At 40.6% G+C, this 12115-nt stretch overlaps 1 protein-coding gene across 3 annotated transcripts in view; it reads left to right on the top strand.

The window, feature by feature from the left end:
- The first annotated feature begins 173 nt into the window (after positions 1 to 173).
- NBEAL1 (neurobeachin like 1) overlaps positions 174 to 12115 on the top strand; it is a 77572-nt gene continuing 65630 nt past the window's right edge. For all 3 annotated transcript variants that reach the window (XM_066189785.1, XM_066189784.1, XM_066189783.1), the window contains exons 1-2: positions 174 to 249; positions 680 to 972. In XM_066189785.1, the coding sequence (XP_066045882.1) occupies positions 922 to 972 (51 nt within the window). In that variant the 5' untranslated portion in view covers positions 174 to 249; positions 680 to 921. The remainder of the gene's footprint in view (positions 250 to 679; positions 973 to 12115) is intronic.

Genomic DNA, 12115 nt, shown 5'->3' with positions numbered 1-12115 from the left:
GCGCGGCCGCGGAGCCGGCGCCTGCGGCCGGGCGCTGCCCCGGGCGGGCACTGCCCTGCCCGCGGCCAAGATGGCGCCCGCGGCTTCCCCGCCCCTCGGCGGCGGCCCGGGGCGTGTGCGGGAGCGCGGGCGGGGCGGGCGATGTGGCGAGGCTCGGCCCCTCCTGCCCGGCCGCCACTCGCCGCGGCCCGGGTAGGCTGCGGGAGAGGCCGCGGCAGCGCGGCGGGAGCTGGGGGAGGCCGGGGCGCGGTAGGTGGCGGCGCGGGGCGGCCGGTCCCGGCCGGGAGCGGGCGGCGGCGCAGCGCGGGGCTCGTCCCGCGCCCCGCGGCTCTGCCCGGCGGCCGCTGGCCTGCGGGGCCCGCCGGGGTCCGGGGCGGCCGCGGAGCCCGGGGGCCGGGGCAGAAGGGCGGTGGCAGCGGCTGTCACCGCCGGGCCGGCAGCCGCGGTGCCGGGGCTCCGGCAGCCCCTCTCGGCAGCCCTGCGGCTTCCCCCCCTGCAAGAGCGAGAAAGCGCCACGAACATTAAACGGCAGACCTCTCCGTCAGCGGGGAATAGTGTCAGAGAGCAAAGCGGTGCGACCTGCCGCCGCCCGAGTCCTCAGGTTGTCTGTGGGCTCTTAGTGCGGATTTGTTTTTTCCTCCCTTCACCAAAGGCCTGAAGGGTATGTTTTCACTTTCAGAGATTAAAACCGAAGCGGCGCTGGCGAAGAACGGACATGCTTGACACTTGTCTGCAGTTGCTTATGTTGCACTTCGTTGTTTACTCGAAAAGGAGAGACTGAGACCTTGTTACTTGGCTTCTTCTTGGGTTATGATATAACTAATAACAAAGCAAAACTGTGGAAACAGTACCTGGGAACTGAGCATGGTAGGACCTTGAAGAGAAAAGTAGCTGGGATCGACGGGAAGAGGAAGGGGAGGAATGGCATCCCGAGAGAGGCTGTATGAGCTTTGGATGCTTTACTGCAATAAGGTAAGTATTTGTGTTTGTTTGCTTTTTTCCCCTCTTGTTGGTAGTCAGATATTTAAATTGTAATATCTTTTATCTTGGAAATTGCACAGACGTGATTAGCTTCTTGTAAGGATGTAATTGCACTTCTTACACTATTTACAGCCTCATCCCGTGGTTTGCTATTCAGGTTGGTCTTTCTTATGTTTGAGATGAAAATTGCAGTGTTCGTGGGTCAGTTTAAGCTGTTATTGTAGCTACAAATTTTAACTATGTGAATGCGTACCTTGACATAATTCTTCGTTTTGTAGCACATTAAGCTGTACTGTATTGATTTAATTCAGTGCTGCCTAGTATTTAGCTTTGTACTTACTGATTTCTGAACAGCTTCAGTTTTATTTAAACTTTATTAGCAAAACTCTTCCCAAAGAGCAGATTTATTAAGTTACTCCAGAGTCTGCCTTTGCTGGCTATTGCCATAATATCTACGTACTCCATTAGTAGTGAATTTCATTCACCTGGCAGAAATAATACAAAAATGTTGTCCTGCCTCCATTTGCATTTTATGGTGGAAAGCAATTAATGCATTTAAAGCACGTCCTAATTGCTGACGAGTGTGCTGAGTATGTAGAGAAATTGGATTGCCGATTACCGGAATAGGGAGCTGTAAAATAAGCAGCATACAACAAATATCTGTAAAGGTGGAGGAAAGGAAGGATCTACTGTCATACAGGAGCTCAGTGGCAAGGGTAGCTTTTGATGGCCTTATTCTCTGTTTTTGCTTTGCCTTTTTGCAGTCTCATGCTTCGTTTGTGTTTCAGTTTCTTTAAGTCTCCAATCCACTAGGACATGGAAAGATAGAACAGTCCCTCCCTTGTTCTTCCCACCTCATTTCTAGAGAATGCCCATCTCAAGGGCATAGAATGTGAGATGTTAAATACAGACCATTTAACACAAGTGCATAAAGTACTTGTCTTAATTGTATCGTTTCCTAATTTTTGTGCAGCCTTAATCCTCTACGTGTGCTAAAACTAGTGCAAGCATAACAGCACGGTAACAGTTCTTAGTGCTCGCCGTGTGGGTGACCTGCTGGGCTGAACCTTTGCCTTTTAAACCAGTATAGTAATGATCGTGGCAGTAGGAAGTGGAGTAGCACTGGGGAAGATGGATGTTTTGCCAGTGAGTTCATCGATGTGAGAGGAACGAAATGGACTTGGAATACACTCCAAGAATCCAGACTTGACTCAGCTTTGGGAGACACTAGGGCCTCAGAGATGAGCCAAATTCTGAATTTCTTTGCTCGGCCGTTCTTTGGCTCTTTCCTCCCTTGTTGTTTAAAATATTATATTGTCTTCTTGGACCTACTCCCCCTTTGCTGAAACCTTTCATTCAGATTGTATGCTATCCATCTCCATGTTGTTCACATAGCAGGAAGTTTGCATGAAGGAGTGCTATTTAAAATGTGTAGCTTAGATCACTTAAGGGATGTTCAATTTCTTTATGGGAATGATGTGTCTACAGTCTACTCAGATCTCAGGTGGTAGAAAATGGGCTATTTTAAAAAGTCATCTTTTCTTATATTCAGTCTCCTCATTGCTTATCTGTGACTTTTTGGGCCTCTCTTTCTTTCAGACTCACGTATTAAGGGCATAATTAAATGAATTTGTTGGTAAGGGCTTGTTCCTAAGTAACAAAGCATATGTTTAAAATATAAAATAGAATGTCTTCAAAATATGAGGGCAACTGGAGTGATTCAGAAAAAGGGAGCCTTCACTTTTTCATTAAGTGTTAGGCACAAAACCATTTTTTTCCTTATCTCTCAACTGGTTCAGGTTAAAATGATATCTTGTTCTGCTTGAGGCAGGCATCCAGAATTAGAGTCTTGGATTAAGCTGGGTGAAGTTAAGAGCAGATGAAGAAGCTATGTCTCCATCTTGGGATGTAAAATATGGGAAGCCTTAATGTAAATTATTCTGTTCAGTCCTCTTGGAGACATCTGTATACTGTGCTTTGTTCTTCTCAGAGCATCTAGCAGAATGGGAAGGTGTAGCAATAATTACCAGTGACAAGACACAGTGGCTTAGAGAAAAGTTATTTATTCCTGGCACTGCCTAGTGAAGTGTAGTATGTTGCACTGCAATATGACTTCGTCCCAGAATGACATCCTGGGAAAGAAAGCCGGGCAATTCCTTCAAACTAGGCTGGGGAATTACAGTTGAGTAAAGTAGGAATTTATTGTGCCACAAACCCCAAACATGTGGCTTTAAGTTTTGCAGTCTTGTTAGCCACAGAAACAGTGAAATCCAAGCTACTCCCTTTGTGATGCTTCAGATTGTTGCTAATAGTCTTGTCTTTCGATAATCGGGTCTTTCATGATAATCTTTTAAATACAGCACCCTATGCTAAAGCAGCAAGGCTTTTCACAGCTTTCAAGTGCTGCATAATGCTGTGTTACCATCTTACCATCTATCCTGGGTCATGACTCTTGTTCTTTGTGATCCTTTGACATCTCTGGCAGCATCAGGTTTCAGTTGCACCACTTAGTTTTGTGCAAAGTAACATCAGGAAGGCATTTCTCCATTTTCATTGCCACTTGTGCAGTTGAGGAATTGGAGATTTGGGCAGACAGCAACATTAATCAGGACCTCTGCAGGAGCAGTCTTTGGAAGACACCATGTATGAGGTGGTTTAATTTTTCTGTGGTTTTGTTGTTGTGGGGTGGGTTTTTTTGTTTTTGGTTGGGTTTTTTTTGGTGTGTGGTTTTTTTTAACATTTTTAAGAAAATGTTTGAGTGTCTGCAAGGGTTTGGTTTTAGTTGATATTCAATTGTTTTTCATCTGGCAGTTTCTAATCTAAGGCTGGGATTTGGTTTTGGATTTTTTTTCTCCTTCGGTTTCCCTAAAAGCTACAGATTACAGTCTACTGTTACAGATGAAAGTAGCAGCCACATTAATTTACAATACTTCTGATGTTGCATGGAAGCAGTTTAAAACTTCATTAGATTTGGTAAAATTTAGATTTGAGTCACTGGGGTTGTTATCACCATGTTGTATTATTCACAGTCCAAGTCTGTTTTTGTCTTGAGTCTTTTATTTGTTTTGGTTTTTTTCTTTCTTTTTTTTTTCAGTTTGTTGATGTTAAAGTTTCTGCACAGAGTGCCTTGGTAAGAATGTAACTTCCTGATGATTTTCAGTTTCAAGTGGTTTTAGTGGTTGGGTGGTTTTGTCTGTTCAGTGAACTGTTAATGTATAATGCCTTTACTCAAATATTGATATAGATGTAAACTGCTGTCTTCTCATCCAAATGTTGGAATGTGAGCATTTTAAGAGAATTGAATTGTGTAGAATAGATAGCAGAAATGTTTTCCAGTGGATTGCCAGTCTAAAGCCTTCAATAACCTACGGAGGAGCATGGAACACTTCTTATGTAAGTGCATATGGAGCAGAGACCTGAAAATGCATTACTAGTGTAAGTGTACAGCACGAGAGCTCCATTGGGTAGAAGAAAAGGACATGTTTTCATGTGTGTCTGTGACTTCTTTGGGTTTATGTGACTGAGGTAATCTACCAGTTTTGTCGTGTAACATTAGGCTGTCATGGCTGTAATATTACTATGGTAATATTGCTATTGTAATATTGGTTGAGTAACCTTTTATTAGATATTAATTATATATTAGTTTAGAAAATTTATTTGTTTCATAATCCTCTGAAGTAACTTCTGCTGCAGATTCAGATTAAAGAGATTCAACCTCTGTCTTATCTGTAAGATTTTAACTATATGTAGTTCATCTCCAGTTGTCCTGGTAGGTATTTCAGACTCTTAGACAAAAAAGCGTGTCAGGATTTCTGATGTTTTGGATTTTATTCAGAAGGTGTTCAGATAGCCTTTTATATGGAGATCTTTCTAGTCTATGAAAATAAGAAGAGATCCTGGTTGCCTTCAAAAGGGGTTTCAAAGGCTTTAATGCAAGCACTTAACTGCCATATGCACATCAGAAAACCTTCAGTTTTCATGATACTACAATGGTTCTGAGCTTTTTCTTACACTCTTGTCTTCAGCATAGCCCTGATTTCATTTGAACACTGCCTTTTCCTGTGAGATGGCACAATGATTTGAAGGGAAAGCTGTGGATGTTTGTCATTCAGTTTGGAGCCTGTGCTTCACATTTCAAAGAGGGAATGTTCAACCCTAGTGTCACTGATGTAGTCGGGACTCTGCGTGTTAGCTGATCATAATGATGTGGTCTTTCCTAATGCAGAGAGCTGAGACAGTCACATCCCTTGCTGTGTTAAGAGCAGCAGAACTGTGCATAAGCTGATATCTCAAATGTGCTTTCTTACCTCATGCTGTACCTCTCACTTGTTTTTACAAAATCTGATTGTATTGAGATAAATATGTTGTAGTTTTCTCTCTGGCACAGTGAGGGATATCTGTATATTATAAATATCTTCTCATTTAATATTGTAACATTGTTTCTCAAAGAAATGTGGATTTAGCCAACTTATGCTTTGTTGTGGTGAGAAACATGTAATTCAACAAGAATATAATAGTCTTTGACGTTGAATTGTAGGCCCCATGTGAAACACTGACCTTTGCATCCAAAGCGTGATCTCATCCTGGCTTGGCTTGCCCTTGTCTTCCTTCTTGTGTAGTTGCTGACTTGTCAGTGATGCAGATCACATTGCTATATATTGCCTTTGTTAAATTTGATAAAGAAGTATTCAGCTTACAGTTAGATGACTGTTTGAGCAAGCCAAATGCTCAGTAAAAGTAATTTTTCATAATTCACTGTCATGTAAATTCATGCCTCTGCTGATACTAGGGATTGAACTCTTGTAAGGAATTGCTGTGTAAGATATCTTTTCTGTGGATTGTTTTAAGTAAGTCTCTGCATTCCTAGGGAGTGTAACTTGTAGAAGATCATGTCACAAGTCATTTGTGGCCACGTGGTGGTAAAAATATCTTTGTTCTGTCTCTATTCAAGAGGCTGAACTAAGAATGGATATAAATAAACGACAACAGTTGGTCTTCAATTCTGAATTTACTGCTATTTAAAGGGATGTCTCCTAGTCCAAGAACTAACATAATTCTGATATTTACAAATATAGAACTTTTCATGTAAATAACTGACATGAGTGTATGAGACAGTTTCTTGAGTGGCTGTTTCCTTCCTTAATTACGGGCCAGCGTGACCTTGTGCTGGTAGTTCAGACAGAGGGCAGAGACTGACAGAGAATGCAGACTTCGGTTTGCAGTGAGGCAGCAGATAAATCCAAACAGGCGAAGATGGATGAAAACCATAACGAATTTATTGTTATTCTTTAATATATTTGGCAGTACATATATGTAGCTGCTACTGCTGGATGAAGTAGAGTCTGAGGTTTGTCCATGTTTTTGATGTAAGATTCAGGGCTTTAGTGGTGCCCAACATGAGGTTACAATTCCCTCATGTCTGTGGGTTTGTGGATCAGCACTTTACAGAATCAGTGAGAAACATCCAGTTCTGAACATGCCAACAAACATAATTCACATTAAGCTTTTATTGACATGAAAGAATTGAGTGTCTCCTAAATGGAATGATATACCACAAAGCTACAAACACAGGCTTCTGCATCTGTATTGGTGTTCTAATATAGAGAAGCCCTGGATCACTGTGCGTGCCTGAGTTATGGCTCTTTTAACTTGGTCAGCTGGGCAGATCTGGGGATCATGTGTGTCTTGATAAAAGAATATTGCCAAATCAACTCAAGTATGCAGTATGTTTGTGCTGATTACAGAAGTGAGAGAAAGGCTTGCTGGCTGCCCATTGAACAGCATTGAAGCTTAAGGCCTGTATTCAAATGTTGTCAATAGATACTGCTAAAATATTTACAGACTTCAGGAAGGTTAAACAGCTGCTGTAGAAGAGAGGAGAGCTTCTCTGATTACTGAGCTTTTCTTGCTGAAAGAATTATATGTGAATAGGGGAACAAACATCAAAACACATCTCAACAGTACAGATAAACACCTTTTTTCTTTAAAAAACACCAGCTTGCTCAAATCTAACTTTTCCATTTTATCTTCTACTAAATGGGAAGCTGCAGTGAAGTGTGATGGGCGATACAACAGGGAACACTAAAAAAAGAAAGCTGTATTTGATTATTCTCCTCATAAACCCTGTCTTAAGTTTGACATCTCAGGCTTCTCCAAGTATCTGTGACTGTAAACATTAACAGTGAGTTTTCTCTGCTGGTGAGATGTTTGTGTGTGTTAATTCATTCTCTGATATTTAAAGCAGTTTTGATAATCTAATTTATGGTTGAGGATTACGTTTGCATTTGGTAAACAATGGGAATAAGTGTTATTAAATATATAACGGGTGTGTAAAGCTCTTGGGAATAAAGCAGAGTATAGAAAACAAGTGTGTTATTTACAGAAATCTGGCTCTAGTTAATTGTGCTGATCATTTAAAAACTGAACCAGCAAAAAGTGCAGGGGATGCCAAACAGCATTTGGACAAGTAACCCATATTCTGCTATGCCATAGGTTTTGAGGGGTTTTTTTTAAGGGTGCTTTTGAAAAGTGGATTTGAGGTTTTGAAATGATACCCCCTCAGTGAATTATATCTTCAGTGTATAGTTGAGCTTCAGTACACTAAGTAAGGCCAGGTGAGACTGAGGAGGCAGAACCAAATAGTTAAATCCATAGCTAAAGATACAGAAATTGGTTTTAGTTTAATTTGGTGTAATCACATGACACTTTGGAACAAATAGACTTTTTTGGCTAAGCTGTAATTGAGTTCTCAACCTTTATCTGCTGGAAGACATGGCTAGACAATGTTTAGCTGTTGATAAGGTGAGATAGGCTGGTGTTTTACTGTTGTAGCACCATCCTGCATCCTTTCTGCCTGTGATAAACTTGTGTTGTTTCCTGCACTACACTGAAAGTTAGACACTCAGTGGGGCAAAAGCTGACTTTGTGTGTGTCGCTGCTAAAATTCAACCTTTTTCCCATGTAAAATAATGGCATAATTTGGAGTTTTAAAGCAATTAAGAGTTAAAGTCCAAAGTTTTCCTAAGGTATAGTTTGAATTTTCATTAAATTTAGCCTAATCTTGACACTGTAGACTTTTGACATGTTATTTTAGTTGCCTTTGAATTATTTTGGATGCTTCTTTTTCCCCTTAAAATACAGCTTCCAGTTGGTTCACTATGCCAACTTTGATGGGAAAATTGAATGTTAATAGAATGTAATTTGTTGCCGTATGGTAAAGTCCTGCTAAGTGCTCTGTGCAGTGGACTCCAGAAGGCTGACATAGGGTATACCAACTTGTACATGGCACTTGCCCAGTGGTACTTTCTGTCAAATGTGAAGACATTAAAATCTGAATTCACATTCATTAGATTCATCCCATGGATGGCATCAGTCACATGCCAGTTTTGAGCTACAAGGCGGTAATTGTATCATCATTCAAAAACAACAGCAACAATAAAAAAGGCAAGAGAAAGTAGAGGCTTTACTTCTATTTTAGTAAGAAAATCTTCCTTCTGTTTTTCCAGTTTTGTTGGAGATCTGAAGTAAAAAGGAAAATTAATAGAAGTGCTTGGGTTATCTTTAACTTAAGGTAATACTAGAAGATTATAAATATTTTTTGTTTGTTTTGAAAAAAGAAGAAAAATACTAAACTTTTAAGTTTGTGCACTAAATTTTATCACGATTGGCAGCTTTAGGCTTATTTTGGTATAAATCTCTATGCTAAAGAGAATTTTTAACTTGTCCCAAAATAGTTGTTTCTATCATGATTCACTGCAACTTCCATTTATGAAACAAAGCATCACCACTCCATCTCTTTTCGCTTTTAATTCTGGAAAGGGAACAGAATGCTTGTGTGGATGTTGAAAATGGTGATTTATAGTTACTTGCCAGGAGCTTTTCTTCTTTTGGATCCACTGATTCAGAAATCAGTATTTTGATTATAATGGAAAGCTGTGCCCAAAAGTGATCCCCCAATGAATTAGAATTGGTTGATTGAATTTATCAAGGCAGTTATGCTAGTTTAGAATGGTTTATGATGAAGTCTTTTACTTTTTCTAAATGCAGTGTTGCTGCTAAAACAAAGCTTTTCGTATTTTATTTTGGCATTTTATATGGAAGGTTCACAAAAAGCATAAGCACTGTGTCGTATTTCAGAGTAAAGGCTGCTAGGAGTTCTTGTGCTGGATAAAGTAGCCTTTTCTGTCTGAAAACATGAAGAGGAAAGAGGTCTCTTAACAGAAATCTTCAAATTCCCAAATAAATAGTTTATTTCAAACAGTGTTGAGAAATGTTCTGCAGTTCTGCATAATGCAGACCAATTAATTTAAAGATGAGTAAACTCGCCAGTGATCTGAAGGCAGTGCTTCATGTTTAGTTTCCTAATGTTACATTTTGTAAATCTAATTTAACCTTGACACCAAAGGATTGTTCTTATTTTAAATGAAATGCTTGGGGATGGGGGATTAGTTATAATAATGCCAGTGCCAGTGAGATTTTATGGTTGTGCTTCTGAGCTGAAATCCACTTTGAAGGTTGCCTGAGAGCCAGCAGAGGAGTCAGACCCGATGGCTATTGGATGGCTGCATGTTAAATTTAACGACTTCAAACAACTGGCTTGACGAGTCGGGCTTGTCTGATAGTTGGACTCTGAACTGCCCTGCAGGGAATTTTTGCCTTTAGACCATGGAATGTGACACTGCAAAGAGCCTCGGGTGGATCCAGCTTTTGTTTTTAGCAACTAATACTTCCTGAACATATCTATAAAATTCTACTGAGCTTTGCCCTTCCAGTTCTTTGCCTGAAGCCTTGGTAGAATTGGAAGTTGCTACTAAATCTAAAAGAAGCCCTCTATATAAATACATTAATAGTCTTGGGTGAATGTGCCTGTATTCCACAGGCACAGGGCTGAAGACTTTCAGTTGGGAGGACTTCAGTGCCAGTTTTGTGTAAAATATTTTCATTTAACTGAGAGCTAGATGTAACACTAGTACTACCTGGCTTCTTAATGGATCTGAAAAATGTTATACTGCTTCAGACATTTCTTGTGACTTTCTTGCGTAGGCAGACTGAAAAATAGGAGTGTATTAGAACGTTTTGGTTATTCATTTAATCCGTTTTCATAGAAACTAGAAAAGGCTCTTGTAATTTCCAGACAATTTAGTACATCAAAGAGAAGAGCCTGTCCTAAGCTAGTGTAGATTTTGGCTGTAGTTTCTTTTCCCTTCATTGCCTTAGAGGAGGTTCCTGTCTGTCTGAAGGGCATCGCAGTCGATCCCCACTGGGCTTTGCCTCGGCGTGGTGCAGTGCTGAACTGCGAGCTTGTTTCCCAGGGCCACCACGTCTAAGAACAGCCTTGCTGGAGTTTATTCATCCATATTGCAAGTGTTAACACTCCATGGGAGTTTGGTAGTGTTTAGTCGCAGTATTGCATGCTGGGGATCAGTACAATGGGTTTATTTAGCAAATGTTGTTTTTCTTTCTAGTATTGTACTAATTATGTTGGGGAAAAAAAAAACCAAAACAAACTAACCTTCCTCTGGCTGGTTCATGGGAGATAGGTTTAGCCTGCTATGGTTTTGAGTGTTTTTTGAGGTTATTTTCAGTACCTTTTAGGAACAATCCACCGCTCAGGCCAGGCAGTGTTGTTTTTTGGGGTTTTTTAAGTGTAAAGAGCTGTAGTGACTCTTACTGCACCAAGAGGATCTCAGGGAAATGGAGGCCTGAAGGGTGGGGTGTCATTGTGCCGGGTTGGGTTATTTGTTTGCTTTTTTAATGAAAACAAGAGGCATTTAGGGAAGGAACAAGGAAGTATTTCCACTTTCAGGTGCTCCGAGCTACATTTGATTTAATAGGCACCAGCGGCTTATTTTTCATTAGGGCAGGTGAGTGACTGCTATGGCACTTGCTACAGCACTTTCACAGGCCTTCATTACAATGGGCCGAGCTCAGAGGCTTAAGTTTAGCCTCTGCAAACTTGTGGCTATCAACAAGTGAACTTTTATGCTCCTGGGGTCTTTATTTTGTTTTTCAGGGTTTTTTTCATAGGTTTTTCACTTTTCTTAAAATGGCACTTTTAAGATAACCTTCTTTAAACTCTGGTTGTTTCTGTTTATTACTATGAAGAGAAATGGCTGACTTAAGTTGGATTTTACCTTCTTGGAGTTCAAGCCATGGGGAAATTATCTTCCAGAAGTTTTAAGGCATGCAGTTTCTATATGTTAATTATTCAAATAAGTTCCATAAATTTGTCCTCCACAAAAGCTAGGCAGGTTTCAGGTAAATAAATGAAAAGCTTAGGCTTGTAACTTAGGAGGCTTTAAGGTTTCAGAGAACAATATTTCTTATCTTGTAGTAACTGGAAAGTTGTAACTGGTGAAAGGCATTTTATTACCACTTATAAGCTTCTTCTTGCTTTTACTGCTGCTGTACAAATCAAAATTGTCCTTTCTGATTTCTTGCTGGTTTCATAGGACGTGTCTGCAGAGTGTGTGTGGTGAGGCTGGAAATGAATCCCAGTCCTCACATTGGTTTATCACAGTTTAGCCTTGTGGTGTGTTATCAAAGCACACGTTGCTTTGTAAACTGTGCTTTAAAAGTGCATCTTCAGCCGGCACCACAGAAAACAATTTGAAGCTGTTTTCTGACATACAGCCTCCAACTACCTGTCTGCAGAATGATAACAAAAGGGTAATTTTTGTTAGAGGGGAAGGAGGGGAAATACATTCCATTGGTTTTGCTGCTCCTACTGGTACCAAGGCTTCGGCGTATTTATGGTGCTTTGTTCTGGTGTTCTGCTGCTCCCTTAGGAGGACCACAGATTTAATGTAGTAGCTCGCAACTTAGAGTGAATCAGGTGGAGCTGAGGTTGCAGTTCAGTGATTTACCGCCCTCAGTAGCAGCATGGATCCCATGGGATGCTCTCTTCTGACACATAATAACAAATATTTGTCACATTGAGACATGTCCTGGCTTGGAGAGTTGATCTGGCATTGGAGAACACAAATGTATTCATGTTAAAGTAGGGATAATTTGCATTCTACTGTTTATGTGGTTTACCACTTCTGTTGTGGGAACATAGAAGATAGTTGAAAAGGTGAGTGGGGGGAGAGCTTAGCAGAAATACATTCTTTTTCTTTTTTCATTCCGCCAAATT

The sequence above is a fragment of the Chamaea fasciata genome, unplaced genomic scaffold, assembly GCF_029207755.1.
Source record: "Chamaea fasciata isolate MVZ Bird 193981 ecotype frontalis unplaced genomic scaffold, bChaFas1.0.hap1 SCAF_8, whole genome shotgun sequence".
Classification (NCBI taxonomy): Eukaryota; Metazoa; Chordata; class Aves; order Passeriformes; family Sylviidae; genus Chamaea; species Chamaea fasciata.
Note: the sequence above shows the minus strand (reverse complement) of the source record. Positions and strands in the feature narration are given on the sequence as shown.